Source organism: Camelina sativa, chromosome 19 (assembly GCF_030686135.1).
Source record: "Camelina sativa cultivar CO46 ecotype springtype chromosome 19, ASM3068613v1".
Lineage (NCBI taxonomy): Eukaryota > Viridiplantae > Streptophyta > Magnoliopsida > Brassicales > Brassicaceae > Camelina > Camelina sativa.
In genome coordinates, this window is record NC_141898.1 from 13,589,775 (window position 1) to 13,614,675 (window position 24,901).

At 34.2% G+C, this 24,901-nt stretch overlaps 4 protein-coding genes and 3 pseudogenes across 5 annotated transcripts; 4 read left to right on the forward strand and 3 right to left on the reverse strand.

Annotated features, from left to right (window-relative positions):
* Positions 1–1,209: 1,209 nt before the first annotated feature.
* On the forward strand, positions 1,210–2,738 carry LOC104767829 (putative F-box protein At3g23950 pseudogene; annotated as a pseudogene).
* Positions 2,739–7,356: 4,618 nt separating this feature from the next.
* On the forward strand, positions 7,357–8,725 carry LOC104766346 (putative F-box protein At3g23950 pseudogene; annotated as a pseudogene).
* Positions 8,726–12,982: 4,257 nt separating this feature from the next.
* LOC104766347 (putative F-box protein At3g23950 pseudogene) lies at positions 12,983–14,294 on the forward strand (annotated as a pseudogene).
* Positions 14,295–14,511: 217 nt separating this feature from the next.
* On the forward strand, positions 14,512–15,316 carry LOC104766348 (uncharacterized). The gene is made up of 3 exons (XM_010490217.2): positions 14,512–14,641; positions 14,775–14,909; positions 15,004–15,316. Exons 1-3 carry the CDS (start codon positions 14,588–14,590, stop codon positions 15,082–15,084), a joined length of 270 nt encoding a protein of 89 aa, XP_010488519.2. The 5' UTR covers positions 14,512–14,587; the 3' UTR covers positions 15,085–15,316.
* Positions 15,307–16,456, reverse strand: LOC147920522 (dihydroxy-acid dehydratase, chloroplastic-like). The gene is made up of 4 exons (XM_087503163.1): positions 16,393–16,456; positions 16,143–16,223; positions 15,686–15,844; positions 15,307–15,591 (listed from the first exon to the last, which is right to left on the reverse strand). The coding sequence occupies exons 1-4, from the start codon at positions 16,435–16,437 to the stop codon at positions 15,541–15,543; spliced, it is 336 nt and encodes a 111-aa protein (XP_087359289.1). The 5' UTR covers positions 16,438–16,456; the 3' UTR covers positions 15,307–15,540.
* A 26-nt stretch (positions 16,457–16,482) lies between these two features.
* LOC104766349 (dihydroxy-acid dehydratase, chloroplastic) lies at positions 16,483–20,057 on the reverse strand. The gene is made up of 14 exons (XM_087503162.1): positions 19,450–20,057; positions 19,267–19,338; positions 19,119–19,166; positions 18,795–18,949; positions 18,432–18,626; positions 18,237–18,348; positions 18,081–18,150; positions 17,919–17,977; positions 17,680–17,803; positions 17,515–17,585; positions 17,337–17,438; positions 17,087–17,167; positions 16,630–16,788; positions 16,483–16,535 (listed from the first exon to the last, which is right to left on the reverse strand). The coding sequence occupies exons 1-14, from the start codon at positions 19,978–19,980 to the stop codon at positions 16,485–16,487; spliced, it is 1,830 nt and encodes a 609-aa protein (XP_087359288.1). The 5' UTR covers positions 19,981–20,057; the 3' UTR covers positions 16,483–16,484.
* A 3,124-nt stretch (positions 20,058–23,181) lies between these two features.
* Positions 23,182–24,326, reverse strand: LOC104766350 (uncharacterized). Of its 2 annotated transcripts, none has more exons than XM_087500662.1 (2): positions 23,731–24,326; positions 23,182–23,653 (listed from the first exon to the last, which is right to left on the reverse strand). In XM_087500662.1, the coding sequence occupies exons 1-2, from the start codon at positions 24,134–24,136 to the stop codon at positions 23,358–23,360; spliced, it is 702 nt and encodes a 233-aa protein (XP_087356788.1). In that variant the 5' UTR covers positions 24,137–24,326; the 3' UTR covers positions 23,182–23,357. The 2 variants fall into 2 exon arrangements, with proteins under 2 accessions (XP_087356788.1, XP_087356789.1); XM_087500663.1 differs by having other exon boundaries at positions 23,182–23,647; positions 23,731–24,320.
* Positions 24,327–24,901: the final 575 nt, after the last annotated feature.

Below are 24,901 nucleotides of genomic sequence, written 5' to 3' on the forward strand. Positions count from 1 at the left end.
ATACATTTATTAGTTATTTTAAGTATAATTTTTTAGTTAATATAACTATAAATATATAATAGGAATTTCAACTTAATCAAATTAATATGAGAGTTACAAAATATGTGATAGAATATGAAATTTAATAAAATATGTGAGAAGATTCATAAGTACTTACATTTATTATTTTTTAAAATATAAATTGTTAATGTAACTAATAAATCTGATAGGAATTTCAAGCAAAACAAATTATATATCTATAATAATAAAGAAATAAAGAAAAAAAGAAATAAAATAGAAAAGCATTATTTTGGAAAATATGCTACACAAATTAAAGAATAAGTTCAACATCTTATAATGTATAAGATCAAATTATATTTTGTCTTAAATATAAATAGAAATAAAATAATGTATGTCATATAAAGTTAATTGAAAAAATACTCTAAAAATATTAAAGAGAAAATGACACATGTTGTAGAAAGAGAGTGCCAAATGGTAACTTATTAGATAAAAAGAAAATCATTATTTTGGACAATATACTACACAAATTAAAGAATAAATTAAACATCTTATAATGTATAATATCAAATTATATTTTATCTTAAATATAAATATAAATAATATAATGTATGTCATATAAAATTAATTGAAAAAAATATAATAAAAATATTAAAGAGAAAATAACACATGTTGCAAGAAGAGAGTGTCAAATTGTATAACTTCTTAAAAGAATACTTTACTTTATTATATAGGATATATATTGACACAAATAATTACATATTTTAAACAAGAAAAAGTTTTTTTGAGAAAACATCAATTGAAATAAATTAAACAAATATGCTACCAAAAAAATTATGCATTTAATCTATATCTATACATATATCAAAACATAAAATTACAAAACTTTAAATTATTTTAGATAATATATGGTTGAACACTTGAACACGAAACTGTAAATAGACCCCCATTAATAGTAAGCAATATATTTGCAAAACTAAGCTAATCTAGGAGGGATTCCTTTGCTAACACTATCTCTCAGAGAATAATAAGAATCGTCTCGTCGCAAATGCTCACTTGTAGGTAGCCGAACAACAAATTTTATGCCGAACAACAAACTTTATGCCGAACAACAAATTTTATTGATTGGTATATTAATCTCAAATTGTAATTTCAATATATTCATATCAAAAACTTGATCTTGTTTGGGTGTCCAAAACAATAACTAATTAATTGTACTTAATTTGGTGATGGAAGTCTTGGCGCGATTACCACTTAAGAGCAAAAAATGGATACTCAAGAAATAGTAATGGAAGCCTTGGCGCGATTACCACTTAAGAGCATTGCAAGATTCAGATCAACAAGCAAAGGATGCAAACTTCTGATCGATTCAGACTTCTTCAGAGATTACTTCATCTCTCGCACCTCATCTTCTTCAGTCTCGTGGTCAATCATTCAGATGCGACCTCACAAACTGACACTTGAAATCATTGGTCATCATGGATGCAAAACATGGGGACTTACTCGTTCTCCGGGATCTTTAATGAGTTGCCTCGTCGAGAGAGCAATCAAGAATCTACAAGTCTTGGCTTGCACCGATGGATTGGTGTTGCTTTACGAAAAAAGCTACCGATGGAACTCCTATGTATTACGTTGGAAACCCTCTGTTTCAAGAATGGTTTCGAATCCCTCTCCCTCCTTTCCTCTCTTTGCAAGATCTTAAGATGTTAAGGAACCGCGGGCTTAACAGCGACAGTGGATTGGTTACGAAGATGCAGAGTGGTATTGTTGTGAGTTACAAGGTAGTGTTCGTGATGAGTCATGGTGGTATTAAAGTCGGTTTTGCGATTTACTCATCTGATACATGGACGTGGGAAACTCGACACGTGACTTGTCTTGATTTTATACTCTTGTTTGGTTCGCACAAGTCAATTGCTTTGAATGGGATTCTTCACTGGATTTTTTATAGGGATGGCAGTGGCACCCGTTCTATTTTAGCCTACGATTTCTATGGAGGTCATGATGATATATTGTGTAGTATCGTAGATTTCCCAGATACTGGAGAAGTTGAGGGGTTATCGCGTTTTACGAGAACCATCACGACCTCGGAAGGGTCTATTGTGTATTTCAACGAGTTCGTTGAGAATGGAAACCGCACATTACGGGTTTGGAGGCTGGTCACGTACACCGATGTTGATCCTGAGGCGTGGCAGCTCTTTTGGGAAGTCAGCTTGGAGCCTTTGATCGAGTTCTTTGGTGTCGTTATTTCCCAGTGGTAATGCATCCTTTGAACTCTGAGATCATCTATTTTTGGAGCAAGAGCAAGAATATGCTGATCTTGTTTAACTTGAGGACACATGCGTTTAGTCTTTACGAGGAAACCGCAGAGAATAGCAAAAAGTGTATGGATGGTTGCATCTTGAGTTTTAATGAGTGCAGCGAGTATATGCAGAGGTACTATATCCCACTGAGATCAACTGGTATTGTTAATCACCTCTTTTCACAGTATGTTCTCCCTCGTTGGCTACAACGTCTCCCTCGTCCTCAGCCTACTTAATGTCTTCTCTGTTTTGAGTTTGAATCTCTCTGTCTAATTTGTGAAAAAATCGACTTTTCATATGATTCCACCGCTTTACTATGTTACCAATCAAAATCTAATATATTAGTAATACAATCTTCATGTTCAAAGCTTGTGAGACAAATACATACATGCACCATTATGGTATTGAACCTTTCTGTTTAATCAAAACAGTGTTTCATAAGTGTTTTAGCAGCACAAAAATAGCTAACCGTTCAAGGTTTACAAGTGAAATATGATGATCCCATGATGGTTATAGCTATCCATTCAGCTTAAGAAACAAGAAACATAAAGATACCCACAATCCCTAAAGATGATCAAGATCTTCAAATCTAGTTTCCTACGTCATTCATCAAAGAGTAGCAGCAATAACTTCACCAAGTAATACGAGTAGGGGACTTGAAGTACAGCATATCAAGCAGCTCAACCTTCCCCCAAATCTCACCTCCAAACATGAGCAAACTGAGGTACTCCAACTAAACCCTTCCCCCAAATTTCTTCCACAATCTCTCATGTTAGTGTCATACCATTTGAACTCTCTTTCTTAGCAATCTCACAAAAACTGTGACATTCCGGTTTTAGAGACTTGCGGAGAGGTTTAAGAGAATTGATTTGGCCACCTATGTCACCAAAGTGTACTTATATTTTTGGTCAAGAGACCTGAGAGAACTCCAGAATTAAGCGTGTTTGAGCTGGAGTAGTCTCAGGATGGGTACATTCCGGGAAGCGACTGTCGGAACTGTGCGAGTGAGGACAAAACATAAGGAAAGATCATGTGGTGATTTGTAGGGACAATAACAAGTCTTTAAAGTCTCATGGACGTAGCAAACCGGCCGTCGGATATAGATGGGCTCACGGGCCTAGTGAGAGAACGTGAGACCTATTAAGGAAGGTGGACCCATAACCTGGGATTGGACATGGGGCCCACTAATAGGTGGCGGTCACGGCGTTACAAGTGGTATCAGAGCCGAACCCAGACGCGTGTGGAGTCAAGTTGGCTCACACCGTCGGGGGCGACGATCTTGGTACGCAACAAGGACGTTGCGATCTATTAGTGGGGGTGAATTGTGACACCCCGGTTTCAGAGACTTGCATAGAGGTTTAAGAGAATTGATTTGGCCACTATGTCACCAAAGTGCACTTATCTTTTTGGTCAAGGGGCCTGAGAGAATTCCAGAGTTAAGCGTGCTTGAGCTGGAGTAGTCTTAGGATGGGTGACCTTCCGGGAAGTTACTGTCAGAACTGTGCGAGTGAGGACAAAACATAGAGAAAGTTCATGTGGTGATTTGTAGGGACGGTAACAAGTCTTTAAAGCCTCCCGGACGTAGAAAATCGGCCGTCGGATATAGATGGGCTCACGGACCTAGTGAGAGGACGTGAGGCCCATTAAGAAAGATGAGCCCATGGACTAGAATTGGACATGGACCCACTAAGAAGTGGCGGTCGGGACTCGCTCTTATTGCAACATTCTCTATGGTGCAATAAGAGCGAGTCCCATTCTGAGTTGGACCAAGACCCATCAAACTTCATTTGGATCACAAGCCAGACCATTTTTCCCAAACCATTAGATGGAAGTTACGTACCTTCTTCAAGACATGAGCTCCTAGGTACACAACCCCAATTTAGCTTCCATGTTTGAGTCTTTGAGAAACACTTATATCGAACTCCATGAATCTGAATCACCATTTTCGATGATACCTCCTCCTACGTAAGAAATTGTATAGTCTCTTCACCATATAAAAGCTTGGATCTTTACGCCCTTGTGAGACCGACAGTCTAAGATGGAGTTACTAGAAGAAGGTAGATGATTGACCGCCACGAGACAGGGAGCAAATGGGCAAGAGGAGAACGAGGGGATGGCAATGGGACAAAAAGAAATTGCCACTTGACTGGAATTGAAAATTTGAGGGAGAAGGAGTGAAAGAAATATTTAAACAAAATTAAAAATTGTAACAAATGAGATGGTAATTTCAATTTTAGAAATTGAGTTTTAATGAATATTAGTAGTTTTTAAAAGATTGACTATTCAGTATTCACTATTTAATGAAAATATTAATGGAAGGATTCCTTTCCATAAAATCAACTTTAGGACATGGTTCTTTCCAAAAAAAAAACTGAAATTATTAAAGATATTTTTAGAAGTAATTAATAATTTTATATTTTTAAATATCTAAATATATTTGTCTGCATAGGAAATTATCATATAATATACTCGAAAGTTACCCACGCGATGCGTGGGTTATAAAATCGAATATTTTGTATGTAAAATAAAATTTCATTAAATTATATATGAAATGTTCATGATATTATTTATATATGCCTTGAAAAAAATTTAAATACATACATTTATAAGTTTATAATTATGAAGTGTGTTAAAAGAAGGACAATTTTCACATATTGCATAAAAATAAGTTTTGGTTTAAATTTAGCAAATCATTTCTAAATTCTAAAAATACTAAAATAGCATCATGCTTTTAATCTTATACTCTAAATACTAAACCATATCTCTTCAAAATTATATCCTAAATGTAAAATATAAAAATATAGATAACCATTGGAAATGGTGTAAGCTTTTTTCGGCATAATGACGGATGAAGTAAGGGTTACAGGAAAATAGACATGAGGTATGTTTGGCAACTCAAACAATACCAATGCAATATAAAAGTAGTTTTGCTTTTGTACAGGTTAATCTACTATAATTTAGACTACTTTTAATGATTGACATATGTCTTTGATGAAAGTATCGAGGTTACAATATGTTTATATATCTATATATATATATATATATTACAATAGGTCTCTGTAATGTTTTTATGTGTAATGCAAAAGGATGTTGTAAAGTTTGGGATGTGATTCCAAAAAGGCATAAAGAAATATGTGATCTTTTGACCATTTATATATACATTACACGGTAAGATTAGGCTCAATATTTTTATCAATATGCAAAGTAAAATATTTTTTTGTAATGGGGATAAAGAACGTTTAAAAATGAAAAACAAAGCAAATTTAGAAAACATAAACTTGGAAATATATTGTAGTTGAAGATCAGAGAACTTAAGAGGTAAGGGACTTACAACTATAATATTATGAGTGAATGTTCAAAGCCAAAGAGATTGTGCTTTAGGAGTCAAGCATTAGGCTCATCTTCATCAGTTAAGACTTCCAACTATAGTTTGAAAGTCAAAAAATCACATTACAAAACAATGCAAAAACTTTAAATCACTATCATAAAACATAATCCTTGGAAAGAGGCTAATAAATATTGACAAGACTCTGATACCCAAAAAAAAAAACATTGACATGGTTTTGTAAACGATTTCTTCAAATAGTCCTAGAGAAATTAATCTGTTAATCATCATACTGCAAGACATCATGTTTTTTAAAAAAACTTCATAAGAAATAATATTAAGAAAAAATACCATGGGAAATGATGGGAAAAGAAAGACATATAGTTAAACATTGTTTGAAGTTTGTAAGAAATTTCATTAACACATTATTCTGAGTAATCACATTCATGGCAATAAATACAGTTATAAAGCATATTAATTGTAATTAATTTGGTCATATGCATTATTGCAACATGAACAGTTTGAACAAAAGAAAACGTCCACCCATAATGTCATAAAGGTAATTGATTGAGAGAAGTAAATGTAAATCTAAATAAACTGAACAAATAAAATGTCCCAAATTAAAAAAATGTGTGTAGACAATTTAGTTTTAGATTAGCAATAATGTGTCTTTTTATTTCATTAAAATTGAAAAAAATGACACATGTTTTAAAAAATAGAGGGCTGCCAAATGACAATTTCTCACAACTCTACTTTATTATAGTTTAATATATAGTAAATATTGACATGTGAAACCGAAAAAAATAGTTAAGTAATAAAGTTCCGGTTCCGATAAAAAAATAAGTGAAAATTTTATAAATCGTAAAAACAAAATAGAATAAATATATTTTTGTAAAATAGATTACTTTTTCTTTTAACAAAAGTAAACTATAGAGATTTTTGCTATGAAATAATACTAAATTAAAAACCAACAATAATTAAAGATTTGGTAGAACAAGATAAATCTGAGTACTTCTATATAATAAATAATGTGATTTTTAACCAATTATGTCATCAAAGAGGAATAAAGCAGGTGACAGAATTGATGATGATGTAAGAAATGAGGGACAACCAACCATAACTAAAACTTTAATACCTTATTATGTAGTTGATGCTTCGAAATGTTGCCAAATTCGTAGAAGCAGAGAGGCGTGGAGAAGAAAGAAAATATATTTAACTTTTTTAATTAGTCATGTTGGCTAGGGAACAACCTATTTTTTTGGTTTCTTTGCTCCATAATTTTGAATTAAAATTGAAATGAGTTTATGTCTTGTTGGCTAGGGAATTGAGATGAATCTATTTAAGTTTCTTTAACCCATAGTTTTGAATTAAAGTGAGAATGAGGACATCTGTCAATTATAAAAGAAGTCATGTGTCATGTTATTAGAAAAAGTTGAGAAAAATCTTCTCATATTATATAAGATTGTCGATATAAATGTATGTAAATTCACGAGAAATAATTATTTGTTTAATATATCTTTTATATTTTTCATAAACAAAATTTGTTTATTTCAAGTTCTTCGATTATTAAATACTTGTTCAGAATAGCAAATAATAAGTTGTAATTTATTGGAAAAATTTTTTTTGGAGCTTTTTCATTTCATTGGTTCGGTGTGTGTTTCTGCAAAAACCGATTATATATAACCTAAACCGAAGAAGAAGAAGAAGAATAAGTCGAGAACACAAAACCCAAAAATGGATATTCAAGAAATGGTGGAGGAAGTCTTGGCGCGATTACCATTGAAGAGCATCGCAAGATTCAGATCAACGAGCAGAAGATGGAAACTTCTGATCGATTCAAACTCCTTCAGAGATTACTTCATCTCTCGCAACTCATCTTCTTCAATCTCATGGTCAATCATTCAGATGCAACCTCACAAGCTGACACTTGAAATCATTGGTCATCATGGATGCAAAACATGGGGACTTACTCGTTCTCCGGGATCTTTGGTGAGTTTCTTCGTCGAGAGAGCAATCAAGAAGCTACTAGTCTTGGCTTGCACCGATGGATTGGTCTTGCTTTACGCACAAGCTACCGATGGAACTCCTATGTATTACGTTGGAAACACTCTGTTTCAAGAATGGTTTCGAATCCCTCTCCCTCCTTTCCTCTCCTTGCAAGATCTTGAGATATTACGGACCTACGATCGTTTCAGCGACAGTGGATTGGTTACGAAGATGCAGAGTGGTATCGTTTTGAGTTACAAGGTTGTGTGGTTGATCATTCGCCAGGCTGCTAAAGTCGAATTTGCGATTTACTCATCTGATACAGGGACGTGGGAAACACGAAATGTGACTTGTATTGATTCTTTAGTCTGGTATGGTACGCACAACTCAATTGCTTTGAACGGGATTCTTCACTGGATTCACGACAAGATCAGTTCTTTTGTAGCCTACAATTTCTATGGTGGTCATGATGATGATAGATTATGTAGTATCGTAGATTTCCCAGATAATGGAGAACTTCATAAGTTATCACGTTTTAGAAAAACCATCACGACCTCGGAAGGGTCTATTGTGTATTTCAACGAGTTCCGTGAGAATGGAAACCTGACATTACGTGTTTGGAGGCTGGTCACGTACATTAGTAGCATTAATGCTCCTCAGGACCAGTGGCAGCTCTTTTGGGAAGTTAGCTTGGCGTCTTTGGTCGAGTTAGGTGTCGATTATTTTCCGGTGGTGATGCATCCTTTGAACTCTGAGATCATCTACTTGTGGAGCAGGGGAAACAATATGCTGATCTTGTTTAACTTAAGGACACATGCGTTTAGGCTTCAGGCGGAAACTGCAGACAATGGCAACAAGTGTATGGATGGTTGTATCTTGAGTTTTAACCGGTGCAGTGAGTATATGCAGATGCACAATATGGTAGCAATACCATTTTATGGTCCTAACCATCTCCTCTTTTCCCAGTTTGTTCTCCCTCGTTGGATGCAACGTCTCCCTCGTCCCCAGCCTAATTAGTGTCTTCTCTTAATACTCTACTCTAATGATCTTCTTTCGTCAGTAACTCTTTTAAACTCTTTGCTTGTAAAGAAGAGGAAACATGTAGTTGTTGGTTTTATTGGGCTTATTCTGTTTTTAAGTTTCCATATTCTCATTTGTAAAAGTGAAAGAACAAAAAAAAAAAAATGGGAGTACAAATAATCAAACACAAACTAATATCCATCATGTATAAATAAGAAGAAACAGCCGGTGGTAAATTCTAATGAGATAACTAATAACAATACAAATAATTTTACATGCCCTTCTGTTAATAACAAATTTGAGGTTTCCATGATTGTTCCAAGTTTCAGCATACTAAACATGAGCAATAACACCAAACGAGAAGAGTTGTGGCTGTCTGGCTGCAGAACCTATAAAACCTATTTGGCTGCAAAAACCAAAAGTTATGTAAGCACACTTGTTAATAAAAAAAAAAAAAAAAGGGGGCAAATAAAAATGCTGCAGGGTAAGGAAATCAAGACCATACACGAGATTCTAAAACTCTGACAGTCAACAAATAATCCATTTGAAGCATCTACAAATGTATTATTTCATCAGAATTTCTCAATCAAGGCTACAACTAGCCTGTGATCAAACCACAGTCAATTCACAACAAAACATTCCTCATTGCGCACTGAACACTTCCTTTTGCAACCCCAATCTATAGTACTCTACCAGGATATGTTACATATACTACTACAATGCCAAACTCTAAAAGGTGTAGCAAGCACTCTCTAGAAACAAACTGGGAGAAGTAAACACACTGACAAGTTTAAAGCTGAACTTGAACTCTAAGGTAATTAAGGACCATCAACTATCGAAACTTGTAACAGAAGAAACACAATCTACATGTACAAGTAAAAGATTCTTACATACTTTGCTATTTCCAGGTAAATCCTTTCCAAATCTTCTCGCATACATATACCTGGCGGCTAGAATATCACATGCTACAGACAGTTATAAAAACGCATACATCTAAACGAAAAACACATTCACATTCAAGAAAAGACACTTTGATGATTTCTCGATATCTACGGTTAGATGATACATAGGATACACATATAAGCTAACGAAAGCTTATAATCTCATATACTAATCTTAACTTCAGTCAGTATAGTCACAACTCAGAACTCCAATTACTCATAAGTGATAATTAGCCAAGTCTTTTTCTTAAAACTCTTAAACATAGAACCACTTTTGATCTAATTAATAACCAATTCTTTTTAATAAACTCCGGCTTATTGCTACCTTGTCTTTTTTCAATTGGTAAACAAATTATTTTAGTTTATTAACTAACGCAACTAAATCGTGTCTCACTGAAAGGATCAGTACAATAAAACCACAACGTGTTTTTTTTCGGGTGATGACACTTCAACATTTTGGAGAATTCTGGATCTGACACCTCAGTTAAAATAGGTAACCAATCAAATTAAAAGAATTAATATAATTCATCATTTTTCTCCAGTAATAATCCTCGGTTCCACGTCACTTTACTCTAGGTTTTTTTTTATTATGTTAATATTTTAAAAAGCATAAAAGGGTAAATGTTACAAAACCTATATAGGGCTTAATCGGCTAACACTCATTTAAGAGAACCAAACTTGAATTTAGGTAACCCAAAAAATAAAATCAAATACCAAGCTGATCTTTCACAAGGAAGAAAGGGAAGAGAAGACAGCGTTGAAACAAATAACAAAATCTGAAGCAGAGAACGATGAGAGATTAAAAAAAAAATGAGAGACGCACTCTCTCACTTATTCCTCCTTGGATCGATTTGGATTGGTGTGTTTCTTGTAGTTGTATAAATCTGATTGGAGATTTATACATGTAAATATGTAGACATATGCCGCAAGCCAATGACATGAAGGAGTGCGGTCAAATTTCCAAAAAAATTAAAATACCCCGTCGAACATACAAGGCAGCACTTGCATTCTCCAGTATAAAAAGAAGAAAGCTCCAATTATGAATTTTCTTCTCCTCTTAATCCAATATATTACAGGTTTAATCGTGGTTTTGTGTGCTATAAAACCAAAAGCAAATTTTGAGAAGTCTTCCTATATGTGATATGTACTCTCATGTAGTTATCTTCGTTTGTTGACTTGTGAAATCTCGCGCGTGGATCATGGAGTGCATCTGATTCGTTGCTTGCAACATGTAGTAGAGACAAGGCTGTCTAGATTTGGGAGATACCACCGAAGAAAAATTTTGATTGTGTTGTAGTGTTAAATGGCCATACACAAAATGTTAAGATGATCCATTGGGCAGTGGCATAATATGATAAAACTATCAAGATAAAGAGAATAATGCTTCAAAAGTGCTTTGATGAATTGAACACTGAAGCTTTAAAACGTTTTTTTATATCATATCCATACATAAGCATTTAACTACAATTCTTGTGTTTCTCTTAACAAGTTTGGTGCTCTAAGAATGAGTATGGTGATTATAACTTTGCCCAAACCTTAATTAGGTGAATCTAACAAGTATACCGTGCTATTATTTTCTAAAATATTCTTCTATGCCTATAATAATACATGTTACCTCTAATCTTCGCTTTGTGGTCATTCTTCTACCGTATGGGGAATGATGATGTGGAAAAGATGGTCACTTATAGATTAGTGAATCTTTTATCCATCGTTTCTTTACCTTATCTAAAGATCCTCCGTTTAAGAGATATTGTGTTTACCAATGAGACAACTTTTGAGAGACTTGTCTCGTCCTCTTCTGTGCTAGAATACTTAAAGGTTGACGTTGCATGCATGGAATGATGAAAACATCTGTCGGGTTCATTCTCGGTCACTTAAGAGGTTAATCCATTTAAAACGACGTCATGTTTGATTTTTGTGTTCCGGAAGTTGTGATTGATGCTCCTCTGATGTGCTTTTTGAGAATCAATGATACCGTATCAGAAAGCTATATACATTAAGCGATATGGAGTCTAATGAAAAGTTTGATATATCTATCCTTTGTGGTACGGGGGAAGCAAAGACAAAAGTCATCCACAAGTTTCTCACTTGGATTTCGAGGTCAATGCATGTTTTGAACATACACATTTTTTTTTTGTAATCGTGAAAGTTTCTAATCCGCATTCTTATCTCTTTGGTTCCAGCTGATCCATCGATACTAGGAATTAAGACCCCTACCTCAATTTGCTTACATGTCCAGCCTATACATTAATTACTCTTACCTCTTGAATCTTGATTTTACCATCCATGAAGTTTTCGTATATTGCTTCATTTTTGTTTGTCCCCTCTCATTATTTTTCCACATGGGCATATAGGTTTTTTTATCGTCTGTGTCCAACAAGGAGATGAAACGACTTAGCATTTCATTTGTGCCAGAGTGTTTGCTATCGTCTCTCGCGTTTGTTGAATTCAAATCCCCAATTTGTAGACTTGCTCCAGAGATAAAGCCGGTACTTCCAAGAGAATTATGGCACCCTCAAGAAACTCACACTACGTTTGTCTCATTAATAAAAAAGAATGAGTAGAGAGCATATAGTGAGGTTTTATGTCAAAGAAGAAATGGATATGCAATGTAGTTTCATAGTTGCGTTTAAAACCCAGTCCGTCGGGTTTCAAACCCGGAAATATATCAATCAAAATGAATTTAATAAGTGTGCTATAACAGATTTTTTATTAATCAATGAATTTATTCTATATATAAATTAACAATTACATAATATAAAAACAAAAAAAAAAAAAAAAAAAAACAATTACATAATATAAACCAAAAAATTATTTTTCGGGGTTTTGTTAAGTAATGAATTTATACAACTACATAATCCTAAAGCAAATAATTGTTTTTCTTTGCTGGGCTTCAAACCCAAAAAGCATCACTCAAGATGGTTTTAACCTGTGCACTACAATAGATTTTTTATGAGTCAATGAATTTATTCTATATATGAATAAAATAATTACATATATAAACCAAAAATTTGTTTTATGCTGCCGGGCTTAGAACCCAAAAATATATCAGTCCAGATGAATTTAACCAATCTACTACAACAAATCTTTTGATAAAGAATGAGTTTATCCTATATATATTGTAATAGATAACTACATAATACAGAACAAAACATATAATGTCAAAATTTCCGTTAGAAATGAGCGATCATCTTATTTTTAATTTGATGTACGTATCTCAGATTATAATTTTCATATACTAATATTGTAAAGATTAGTTTAACGGTTTATCTGTTTATTTGTTTAATTCGAAAAATTGTTATTGGAGCTTTTTCATTTCATCGGTTCTGTGTTTTCTTGAGAAATCGATTATATATATAGAACCCAACCGAAGGAGAAGAAGAATAATAAGTCGAGAACACTAGACCCAAAAAATGGATATTCAAGAAATGGTGATGGAAGTCTTGGCGCGACTACCATTGAAGAGCATCGCAAGATTCAGATCAACGAGCAAAGGATGGAAAGATTTGATCGATTCAGACAACTTCAGAGATTACTTCATCTCTCGCAACTCATCTTCTTCAATCTCGTGGTCAATCATTCAGACGACGCAACCTCACAAACTGACACTTGAAATCATAGGTCACCATGGATGCAAAACATGGGGACTTACTCGTTCTCCGGGATCTTTAATGAGTTTCTACGTGGAGAGAGCAATCAAGAAGCTACAAGTCTTGGCTTGCACCGATGGATTGGTGTTGCTTTACGCAGAAGCTACCGATGGAACTCCTATGTATTACGTTGGAAACCCTCTGTTTCAAGAATGGTTTCGAATCCCTCTCCCTCCTTTCCTCTCTTCGCAAGATCTTGAGATATTAAGGAACCGCGGGCGTTTGAACGACAGTGGATTGGTTACGAAGATGCAGAGTGGTATCGTTGTGAGTTACAAGGTTGTTTGGTTTACTCGCACGAAAATAGAAATGTTCGTTCCTACTAATGATAAAGTTGATTTAGTAATATACTCATCTGATACAGGGACGTGGGAAACTCGACATGTGACTTGTCTTAATACTTTATTCTGGTTTATGAAGCACAAGTCAATTGCTTTGAATGGGATTCTTCACTGGATTTACGGCATCGCCAGTAACTTTGTAGCCCACGATTTCTATGATGATAGATGGTCTGGTATCGTAAATTTCCCAGATAGAGAAGTTGAGGAGTTATCACGTTTTAGGAGAACCATCACAACCTCGGAAGGGTGTATTGTGTATTTCAACGAGTTCACTGAGAATGGAAACCGCACACTACGGGTTTGGAGGCTGGTCAAGTACATTTCTGGTCCTGAGGCGTGGGAGCTCTCTTGGGATGTCAGCTTGGAGCCTTTGATCGAGTTAGGTTCAGATTATTTTCCTGTGGTGATGCATCCTTTGAACTCTGAGGTCATATACTTGTGGAGCACGAACGAAGAAATGCTGATCTTGTATAACTTGAGGACACATGAGTTTAGGCTTCACGAGGAAACTGCAGACGATAGCAACAAGTGTATGGATGGTTGCATCTTGAGTTTTAACGGGTGCAGTGAGTATATGCAGAACCACGATATGACAGCATTACGAAATGGTATTACTGAACTCCTCTTTTCCCAGTATGTTCTCCCTCGTTGGCTGCAACGTCTCCCTCGTCCCCAGCCTAATTAGTGTCTTCCTCTTAATACGCTAGTCGTCTAATGATCTTCGTTCGTCAGTAACTCTTTTAAACTCTTTGCTTGTGAAGGAGGAACTTGTATTTGTTGCTTTTTGGGGCTTATTCTGTTATTAAGTTTGCATATTCTCATTTGTTAAAGTAAAACCAAAAAAAATGAGAGTAGTCAAAACACATTAATGGCCACCCAAACATCTCTCCACCAAAATTTACTCGTTTCTTTCTTGACCACAATATAATCAAGAAATCCCAAATAATGCTAAACCCACTATAAATACACTTTTCGTAAAACGAAATAACAGAATCAATCAATCAAAGCTCATTTACTTGATATAATCATGTCGAACTTGCAACAATCCTACAACGCTGGACAGACCAAGGGCCAAGCTCAGGTCTCTTCCTTTTTTCTTTTTTTCTTTTTCATCCATTACAATTACTCTTGTTCTTGTTTTTGTAGTTATAATATGATGGAATTTGAGTTTTGTTATCAACAAGAACTAAATGTAATAGATTTGGTTTTTGCAGGAGAAGGCTGAGCAATGGACAGAATCTGCCAAGGAAACTGCACACAGCGCCGGCGACAAGACTGCTAACGCGGCTCAGTCCACCAAAGAATCTTCTCAACATGGCCAACAACAAGCCTCTGGTTTCATCCAACAAGTAAGTTTAATAAACTAATGTATATACTATAGTAATGAATAATTAGTACGACTACAAAACTGTGTTTAATCTATATTAATGTTGATGGGGACAGACTGGAGAGTCAGTGAAGAACATGGCTCAGGGTGCTGTTGATGGTGTCAAAAACACTCTTGGCATCAATGAGAAGAAATGAGAAGTAAGAAAACTACTCATATCATAAATTTTTACTTATAAGGAGTTAATATAATTTTGAAAACTCCTTTTTTCTTTTCTAATTAATTTTGTAATAAAGTTATGGATTTTTTTATACCTGTGTTTTGAAGATTATGCCAAGAGATCTGAAATGTAATAAAATGGTGTAATATTTGCCCACATTATATATGCTAGTGGTGCACTTCCTCGTATCATAGACTTATTTATGCGAATCCGTCTTTATTCTGTCTTTTTATTCGTAATGCCACAACAGAAGTTTTTTTATTTGGACAAAAAGAGAAACAAAATCTTAAAACCAACCTTGCATATAGCCTAATGATCAGTCACATAGTAACATGATCTAGAAGCTACAATAAATAATAAACGTACATAAATTCCCTCATGAACACACTACATCCTTCTGCTCATTCACAAAACTCCCTCTTAGATCGTTCTTTTACTCATCAGTCACACATCCATCTGAAGCCGATTGAACGTTCTTGATGTACTGTTTTAGAATATCATAAACCATTCATTAGAAACTAATCCAACAGATGTCAAAGAGACTTCAATTACATACAAAGTATATGAATTCATAATACCTTGTATAGGACTCCACGGTTAACCTTGTATGCAGGAGCAGTCCATTTCTTTCTACGCTCATTCATTTCTTCGGGTGAAACTTGTGTGTCTATTCTCTTCTTTCCTATGTCAATGGTGATTATGTCTCCATTCTCTACCAGACCGATCGGACCACCCTCCTGCAGATATAAATAGTAAGCATACCCGGATAACAGCTTTCAGCATTATTATCTTCACATTCTCAAATCACACAAATATCGATTTTAGTATTTGAAAGAACCCAAAATCATCATAACTGCATAAGAGCTGGCTATATATTCCAGCATACCGTTACCATTGTTCCATTTTGCTAAAGCTAAATATGACTGACACAATAGCATTTGTTTTCCGTAAACAAAAAATATGGATCTATCAAATTTATCTTGTAATCCAATGAAGCCAGTGGACAGATAGAGAAAAAGGGGGAGAGAGAGAGACCTGAGCTTCAGGGCAGATGTGGCCAACAACAAAACCGTGTGACCCACCAGAGAACCTACCATCAGTCAGTAATGCACATTCCTGCAGCATCCAATAGCAAAATATTGTCACATTGTATAAGTGTGTTTTTTGGATGTGGATAAAGTAGATAAATGAATCAGGTGACTACCATAAGCGAGTTCTTTAACTTAGAACATAAAAATTGATCAGACTAAGTAAGTATCTCAATAACCCAGTAAACTGGTCATACCTTTCCAAGACCGGCACCCATTATTGCACTTGTTGGTGTCAACATCTCAATAATGGGTGCTCATTCACAAAACTCCCTCTTAGATCGTTCTTTTACTCATCAGTCACACATCCATCTGAAGCCGATTGAACGTTCTTGATGTACTGTTTTAGAATATCATAAACCATTCATTAGAAACTAATCCAACAGATGTCAAAGAGACTTCAATTACATACAAAGTATATGAATTCATAATACCTTGTATAGGACTCCACGGTTAACCTTGTATGCAGGAGCAGTCCATTTCTTTCTACGCTCATTCATTTCTTCGGGTGAAACTTGTGTGTCTATTCTCTTCTTTCCTATGTCAATGGTGATTATGTCTCCATTCTCTACCAGACCGATCGGACCACCCTCCTGCAGATATAAATAGTAAGCATACCCGGATAACAGCTTTCAGCATTATTATCTTCACATTCTCAAATCACACAAATATCGATTTTAGTATTTGAAAGAACCCAAAATCATCATAACTGCATAAGAGCTGGCTATATATTCCAGCATACCGTTACCATTGTTCCATTTTGCTAAAGCTAAATATGACTGACACAATAGCATTTGTTTTCCGTAAACAAAAAATATGGATCTATCAAATTTATCTTGTAATCCAATGAAGCCAGTGGACAGATAGAGAAAAAGGGGGAGAGAGAGAGACCTGAGCTTCAGGGCAGATGTGGCCAACAACAAAACCGTGTGACCCACCAGAGAACCTACCATCAGTCAGTAATGCACATTCCTGCAGCATCCAATAGCAAAATATTGTCACATTGTATAAGTGTGTTTTTTGGATGTGGATAAAGTAGATAAATGAATCAGGTGACTACCATAAGCGAGTTCTTTAACTTAGAACATAAAAATTGATCAGACTAAGTAAGTATCTCAATAACCCAGTAAACTGGTCATACCTTTCCAAGACCGGCACCCATTATTGCACTTGTTGGTGTCAACATCTCAGGCATACCTGGACCTCCTTTAGGCCCCTCTCCTCTGATAACAACCACTGTTCCCTGAAACATAATACATTTTAGCATATAAAGAAATAAACAGCTCTAGAGACGAACTTCATATGAGAATGGAAATTACCTTAAAACTCATTGGGTCTGCTGATATAGCAGCAAGCATAGATTCCTCTCCTTCAAATACAAGCGCAGGACCTAAAATAAATAGTTCCACTACATAAGCCCTATAATCGAGAAGCATTAGCTAGATATGGAGTGTAAAGGACGCATCAGAGTAAACCAACTTTACCTGAGAAATATAATCCCTCTTTGCCGGTAATTTTTGCTACAGAACCATCTGGTGCAAGGTCTCCTCTCAAAATTTGTATGTGACCAGTCTCCTTGATTGGATTTGACACAGGTCTAATTATCTCCTGGAAAATATATCAGAATTAATTAGAAAACAGAATAATTAACATCCATCATAAATAAGAAGAAACAGCCAATAGATTCTCATGAGATAACTAATAAAATTACAAATAATCCTACCTGCCCTTCACTTAAGCTGGAGACGTTTTCTAAATTTTGAGCCAAAGTCTGCCCTGTGACTGGTAAGGAGATACAAAAGCGTTGTTATGTAATCAGTTTTATAAGTACTTCACATCAACCCAAAATGCTAAGTGGGTTTACAAAATGTTTGAGCATTAATACCTGTCATACAATCCCCATCCATAAATCCATGCTCTAATAGAAAGCGAAGAACAGCTGGTGTGCCACCAATCTGTAGATCAAACAACAAAACTTACAAAAATGATCAACAGAAACACACATAAGTAATAAGCAAAACGATTTTGCCAAAGCCCGCACCTTATGTATATCCTCCATAACATATTTCCCACTGGGTTTAAGATCTGCCAGAAACGGAACCGCATCGCTGACCTTCTGAAAATCATCAAGGGTCAACTCCAAACCAACAGACCTGAAATCATTACAATTCATTACTACGGTACATTGCTTTCATTCCATGGTAATAATACTAAGCAAAACATATCAAACTGTCACCTTGCAATAGCAATTAGATGCAATACAGCATTTGTCGATCCTCCAAGGGCCATGACAGTAACCATTGCATTACGAAGGGATTGTGGAGTGATAATATCCCGTGGTTTCAAGTCCATTCTTAGCAATTCTAAAAGATATTTACCAGCTAAACGGCACTCGTCCAATTTCAATGGGTCTTCAGCTGGTATCGAAGAGCTTCAAAAAAAGAATAAGCAAATATATGAATCTTTGGAATAAGCATTTTGCAAAATACAGTTTAGAATCTCCAATGTGCTTGTGGAAATAACTTTCAGTTACGCATTAATTTGCCAAAACGATTAAAGTTGATATAATAAATGTGGTCTTCAGGAATGAAAGCCTCACCTGTAAGGAAGGGACATTCCCATGGCTTCGATTGCAGAAGCCATTGTGTTAGCTGTGTACATACCACCACAGGCTCCAGCTCCAGGACATGAATGATGGAGGACAGTCTTTCTCTGTTCATCACTTATAGAACCACTAACAAATTCTCCATAACTCTGAAACACAAAATTGGAAAACATGATGAATCCCACAAGCACTAGAGCGATTTGACACCACAGTCACCAAGGTTTTTTGTAAACTTAATCCCAAAATTGAAAAACTCAACGAAGTCTCATAAATAAACTTCAGAATTTAGAAACAAGAAGTTGTTCAAAGAAAAGATACCTGGAAAGCAGATACTATGTCATATGTCTTTTCTTGAAAATGGCCAGGCTGCAATCATATCAAAACAACGTCAATAAGCTATCCAACTAGTCACAAGGGTTTAGGGTTTAATGAACTGTTCCTCTCATCAATTTGATAAGTAAAGTACCTTAATGGTTCCACCATAAACCATAATGCCTGGTCTGTTAAGCCTTCCCATAGCCATAATAGTTCCAGGCATCTAAAAAAAGCACAAAACAACAATAGAACAAATCAACCACACATCCATGGAGATAAAGAAAGAGGGGCACATTTCATTTACACAACAACACAAAGAGGGAGCAAAGCTCACATTTTTATCACAACCAGGAATAGATATGTTGCCATCATACCATTGTGCACTCATCACAGTCTCAATACTATCAGCAATCAAATCCCTAGACTGCAAACTAAAACACATCCCTCTCGTTCCCATCGAGATAGCATCACTCACACCAATCGTATTAAACCTAAACCCAACCATCCCAGCATTCTCAACTCCTTCTTTCACAGCCTCAGACAACTTCAGCAAATGCATATTACAAGTGTTCCCTTCGTACCACACCGACGAGATACCAACTTGGGGTTTCAGCAAATCGTCGTCTGATAAACCCACACCGTGAAGAATCGCTTGAGACCCACCTTGGGATTTGGGTTCGGTGATTCTCGAGCTGTACTTGTTGAGCTTGTTGGAGTCAGTGGCGGGTGGGGAAGGATCAGCGGTCACGGATTGAACAGAGCAGAAGAAGGTTGAGGGGCGGTTGCGAGAGTTGACATTGTGGGAAGGGTGGAGAGGTTTACAAGGGAAGAGGGTGGCGCGTGGGGAGAAGATGGTGGCTTGCATGACGATGGTGGCTTAGCTTTTGGCGGCGGCGTGTGGAGGAGACACTTCACAAAGTGAAAACTCTGATGAGAGTGAGAAGGAGATATAAATGGTCAGATACAAATATAAAAAATAGGGTTTTTTGGTAATTTCTGAACCGTTTAGTACAAATTGGGAAATGTTTGGTTTAATTCGCCGGTTTGGTATACTTGATTTAAGTTAGTGGTAGACCGGTAGGTAAGGGTGTCAAATCGGGTTCAATCGGGTCTGAAATAACCAATCGGACAAAGATAAATACTGGGTTTAAACTCGTTGGTTTTATATACGGGATTGGTTTTTAAAAGAATTTAGGGGTATCAAATCAAAGTTTAGTTGATTCAAGTTGTGTTAAAGTTGTAATGAAATTGCATTGAAGAATTAATAAATTGGTTTGGTTTCAAGTTTTTTTTTTTCATAATCAATACCGCAACAAAAATCAGACCATATCTATAATACAAAAAAACCCCCACTAAAATACCATATTTATAAATTATAATATAGGAGTCAAGTAATATATATATATATATTATAAAAAAATCTTCAAATTGAAATAAATGTTGTTAAAAAGGAATAAAGCCTCAAAAAATATAAAAACAGAAACAAACACAACCACACGATTTTGAGTGTTTTCCACACGATTTTTAAGTGTTTTAATCTTTTATTAACTTTGAGATATCATCCAAAACAAAACAGAAAAAACAAAGAAAATCCAACCGGAAATCAGGTTGGATTTCAATATACCACTCCTTCTCCTTTGCAGAAAAATACATTCCTATCTGAAAAAGATGTTTTAAATGGTTTAATTTGTTGGTTTTTAAAAGGTTAGGGGTGTCAAATCAACAAGTTTAGTTGATTCAAGTTGTGTTAAAGTTGCAATGAAATAATTGGCTAGAAAATTGAATTGAAGGGATAATTAACTGGTTTGGTTTTATGTCTTTTTCCTTAATCATAATGAATATCGTAACAGAAATCAAGCCAAACCAATAAAACCATATATATACGAATCAAACTCAAAACCGAATCAAAAATTAAAAAAAAATCTTCAAATTAAAATAAATTATATAAAAAAGGATAAACCCCAAGCAAAAATCAAATTGTACAAAAACCAACCACACGATTTTCTGAGTGTTTCCATAAGATTTTTTGAGTGGTTTTATTCACTTTTTAGGGGTTTATTTAGTGGATTCTAATGGATTCGGAAATTTAAATAAAAATTATGTGTTATTTAATAATCGAAACTATGTGTTATATATTATTAGTTTATATATACTAGTGAAAAATATTGAGTTGCCACTGTTTTTAAAGTTTTTAATATCTCTTAAGATTAAGAAAAAAATAGAGATAGAGAAAAAAAATTGTTTTATTATTATTAGGTATATTTATATATATACTACAAAGAGTCATACGTGTACTGTGAATTTGAAATTAATATAATAAAATATGCAATATGTTATGACTAAATAAATATTAAAAATGTTTAGTTATTTTTCAGATTGATTATTTTTATATGTCATACTTCCTCTGTTTCACAAACAATAATGTCATTTTAGAAAAAAAAAAATTGTTTCATAAAAAGTGTCATTCAACATTTTCAATGTATTTTACGTTAAATTTTATAATTTATCCCTAACCCAATATTTATTTCATTAAATTTAAATCATTAACCGCTTATTAAAATAGAGGCAAATGTGTATAATTTATAATTTTCTTAATTTGTTTGAAATGTGTCAAATGACACTTTTCGTGAAACGGAAAGAGTATTAAATAAATTAATCATTTATATTAAATATTTATCTTTCAAGAATAATCTTTTATAACATAAAAAAAATTGTAAAATAATTAATCTTCTAGCATAATTAATTGTCAAATGCAACATGAGACAATAATTTTTTTGGTAAAAAATGATATGCTATAAAAACATGATCTGCGAATATGTATTTATAAGTATGTCACACTATTTTGTGTTTAAAATATAATGGCTACTTCTAATACAATTTATGACAACTTTAATACATAACTTTAAATTAATAATTAAGATTTTGTGACATCATTAATATGTGGTAACTTTTGATTTGAGAACCTAACTTCATATGTCATGTCTGATAATAAAGTAGTATATTCAAACAAATGGTTAATATAGTGAGAAATTATTGTACTAGTACATAATGAGTACAACTAGTAATAACTCTTGAGGAAATTTTTTTAAAATCTCTACCTCATCAATCAATGAACTCTCTAATCCGGCTCAATATATTCGAAAATCCAAACAAAAGTTATGTGTTATTTAATAATGGATTAAATTAGTTTTTGATAAAAACCATTTGGTATTAGTTTTATGGAATTTTTTTCTCTATGACACTAGTGAGAAATATAGAGTTGTTATTGTCTTCAAATTTGCAATATTTCTTAAGATTTTTTAAAAATAGAGATAGAAAGAAGAATGTTGTATTTTCATTAGATATCTTTTTGTATTTGTTATATTCTTTCAAACCTACACAACACTTGTAATAAAAAAACAAAATGTACTTATTGAGATCACAAAGAATGTGTCCCTCATATATAATAATACAATTCAACTTAACAAAAATAGATAATGATATATAACTTTAAAAGAAATAACACATGTCATAAGGAGAAATGTTTTTTACTCTAAGTATGGAGGATAAACTTTACTTTGTATTATTAACTTACATGTCTAGATCTAAAAGAATTATTAAACTTTTTTCAACTAAAAAGGAAAACTAACAAAAATACAAAGTTACATATGCTAATTTTACATGTGCTTGTTCATTTAGATTTTGACATTTATCTTTGAAAACAAATATTTAGCATGGAAATTTAACTAACCATTAAAATGAATGTTAAAAAGTTACATTTCCTACATTGATAATAAAATAAACTATCTTAAAAGCTAAGTCCGATTAGATAGAAAAAGAATATTTTGGATATAATTTTACCAATGAGAACCTAAAGAAAACCAAACCGGAAATCGGGTTGGTCTTCAGTCTACCACTTCGTATACAGTATTGCAAAGAATGTGAGATGTTCAAGATCAAAGGAAGCAGGGTAAGAATCAACATTTCTAATTCGAACTATAAGGTGTTTGAGCTATAATGAAATGGTTCATGATCACAACCGTGAAATTATTGCATCAGGAGTTAGTATCGTACCAAAACAAAAACCAAAAACAAAAATGATTTAATTTGTGAAAAATCTTTGATGGGTCATGTGCTTTTTGAACTTATATATTTTTTTGGTAAAACAACCAAAAGAGAAATAAATAATAATATGACATTGTGGATCAAGATTCTCTGACTGATATGACTGTTCTTGCAGAAGACTATTTGACAAAAAGAGTTTTATTTACATTTGACACATTTGGTCTTCAATATCAACAGATTCATGGATACTAAGGATCCTATCCTCTTCTTCTTCTTCTTTTTGCTTCCAAGAATCTTCAAACTCTGTCTCAATATGTCAATCTCTCTTTCTTTCTCGTACTTTTGTCTATCCATCAAACTTATTTTCTCTTTTAGTGTCTCAATTGTCTCTTCTTTAACTCTAACTTCATCTCTCAATATTTCCACAGTCTTTGCTTCTGCTTCTTCCTCTTCTTTTTCTTCCTTCCCAAGTTTCATTTGCATTATTGCTTCTCCTACCAAAAAAATGACACTTTAAGGATCCATAGTTTTTTCTCACATTAAGTTGAAATCAGTTGAGTTTTTTTTTTACCAGAGGAAGAAGTAGTGTGGATAATGAGATGATCAAGCTCGTTCTTGATAGCTAAATAGAGTTGTTTCCATTTCTCAACGGCTTCATCTCTCACTGCTCTCTCTACACACATCTCCTCAACAACCCACTTCCAATACTCTCTTTCCTCTGTGGTTGTTGTTGTTGTTGTCTTTGCTTCCTCTCTCTCCTCATGTTTCTCCCTTAGTCTCCTCACTTCCTCTCTCAGCTTCTTCCTCTCTTTCCTCCACTCTCTCTCCGCCTCTTTAAGCTGAGCAAACATCACCTTCTCTCTCTCATCTCTCTCTTTAATCATGGGTCTTCTTGATCCTCTGCTTTTCCCTTTCGACGTCTCCTTCACACTTTTCATACTTTTTCCTCTCACTTGCTTGCTTGTGCATCCACCCATATCTAATCTTGTGAATGTTTCTTCTTCTTCTTCGATCTTTCTTTTTCCTTTTATAACATGGAATAAGAATATTTTAACAAAGGAGTATCTCACTTTTTTTTTTCTCTGAAACCTATGTTGTTGTCTTATTTATTGATGTAGAGAGGCTCTCCTTCATTCAATGAAGAGAAGTCATAATTGTGAATGAGTTAGCTCCACTAGTACTACACTAACATTTATATATGGCCCCTTCTAAAAAGAGCATCTCAAATCAGTAATTATCTCTAGCTTTGTTTTTTCACTCACTCACATGTGTAACACACTACAGTAAAAAGGTATAATTCAAGATTGGTGGAATGGAATAAATTTAATGGGAAGTGATATGGGAAATGTCAGAAGGGAAGGTGGAGAATTGTGTTAGAAGATTAGGTTTAAGGACATGGAAAACTACAAGACTATATTCTCATCCATTACCACAATTAATGGTGTGGGCTTTCATTGTTTTTTCACATGGTCCATGACCATCATCAACTATTTGGACCCATCCCTCTCTCTATGTTATATATTATATACTCTATAAGACTATAACTCTATAGTTACTATTTTCATTTCATATTAGTAATCAGTTTCCAGAGTCACAAGTCCCCAAATAATAGATAATATGTGGGTAGATGTCACATTAGGAGGTGAATAGAGAGACCTGTTTTTGAGTGGCTCAAGGGTCAAATTAATCATATAGAGAAAGAGACAAAAGTAAGACTGTTGTCTAATCACAAATCTTATTCA